The sequence below is a fragment of the Dipodomys spectabilis genome, unplaced genomic scaffold (genome assembly GCF_019054845.1).
Source record: "Dipodomys spectabilis isolate Male_0828 unplaced genomic scaffold, ASM1905484v1 ptg000137l, whole genome shotgun sequence".
Classification (NCBI taxonomy): domain Eukaryota; kingdom Metazoa; phylum Chordata; class Mammalia; order Rodentia; family Heteromyidae; genus Dipodomys; species Dipodomys spectabilis.
This window is the reverse complement of record NW_024870814.1, coordinates 13,861,528-13,862,788: the sequence shown is the minus strand read 5'-3', so window position 1 is coordinate 13,862,788 and position 1,261 is coordinate 13,861,528. Positions and strand designations below refer to the sequence as shown.

Sequence of the window (1,261 nt, the reverse complement as noted above, 5' to 3'; positions counted from 1 at the left end):
TATGCAGTAATAAATAAATATTTGTGCATGTTTTTAAAATATATGTTCCATAGAGAAACATACCCATATATGTATGAATATGTCACCTTTTAACTGGCAACACTGTGAGCCACCTGCTCCCTGCTATTCATTTAAAATCCTAGCTACTCAGGAAACTGAGATCTGAGGCTCTCAGTTCAAAACCAACTTGGGCAGGAAAGTCCATGAGACTCTATCTCCAGCTATAATCACTGGAATACAAGAAGAGAAACTATGATTCAAAGTGGTAGAGACCTAGCCTTGAACAAAATAGCTCAGGGGCAGTGGTTAGGACCTGAGTTCAAGCCCTAAGACCAACAAAAATGCATGAGTAGCTGATGAATATAAGTGCTTAAGGTTGTATGCCAAAAAGGTTTAGGGTAGCTGGATGCCGGTGGCTCACATCTGTAATTTTAGCTACTAAGGGAGCTGAAATCTGAGGATCACGATTCAAATCTAGCCATGGCAGGAAAGTCCATGAGATTCTTATCTCCAATAAACCACCACGAAACTGGAAGTGGCACCATGGCTCAAGTGTAGAGCACTAGCCTTGAGCTGAAGATCTGAGGGACAACACCCAGATCCAGAGTTCAATCCTAAAGAACAACAACAAAAAAGATTTGGGGTGGTTCACTGTACTCTATTTTAGTTAAAAACCAGTTGATTAACTATGGATCTTTATAAAAAAAACAATCGGGCAGGAATGACAAAAACATCTACAAGATATATTAACAAATATAATACATTTAATTTATTTGTTGAAATATCTGAGGAACACAGCACTAATAGTGCACATATTGCAGTATTATATAATATACTATAATGTATGATAATATATAAATAGAGCAACAAAAAGGAGACATTTCATCCACTGCCACAGAACGTGGATGGAGTTCCAGATTGCAAACTAGTTGCAAAATAAATCAGGAGCTTAGGAGCATTCCCTGGTTTCTGCTGGTACCAATGTAAATAATTCCCAATGCCCTGACTGGCCCTGCAAGGGATGGAGACTCTCTCTCCAAGAGATGCAGACATGGATGGCAACTGGGTCAACTGAACATCACATTTGGCACCTGACAATGGAAACATAAAAACCATTAGTCATTTAATAAATTATGCTTTCCAAGAAGAGCCAAGTAATCCTTAGCATTGTCCATCCTTACCTGGGAGCCAGAGCATCAGAAGCCCCAGGAGTTGAGCAGGTTTCCTCATTTCCATGCCGTGTGCTGACTTGAACATTCTA

At 39.6% G+C, this 1,261-nt stretch overlaps 1 gene segment (V, D, J or C); it reads right to left on the bottom strand.

Annotated features, from left to right (window-relative positions):
* Nucleotides 1–882: 882 nt before the first annotated feature.
* Nucleotides 883–1,261, bottom strand: LOC122116856. The segment is given in 2 exon segments: nt 883–1,091; nt 1,182–1,261. Coding segments are annotated over 2 exon segments (285 nt in total).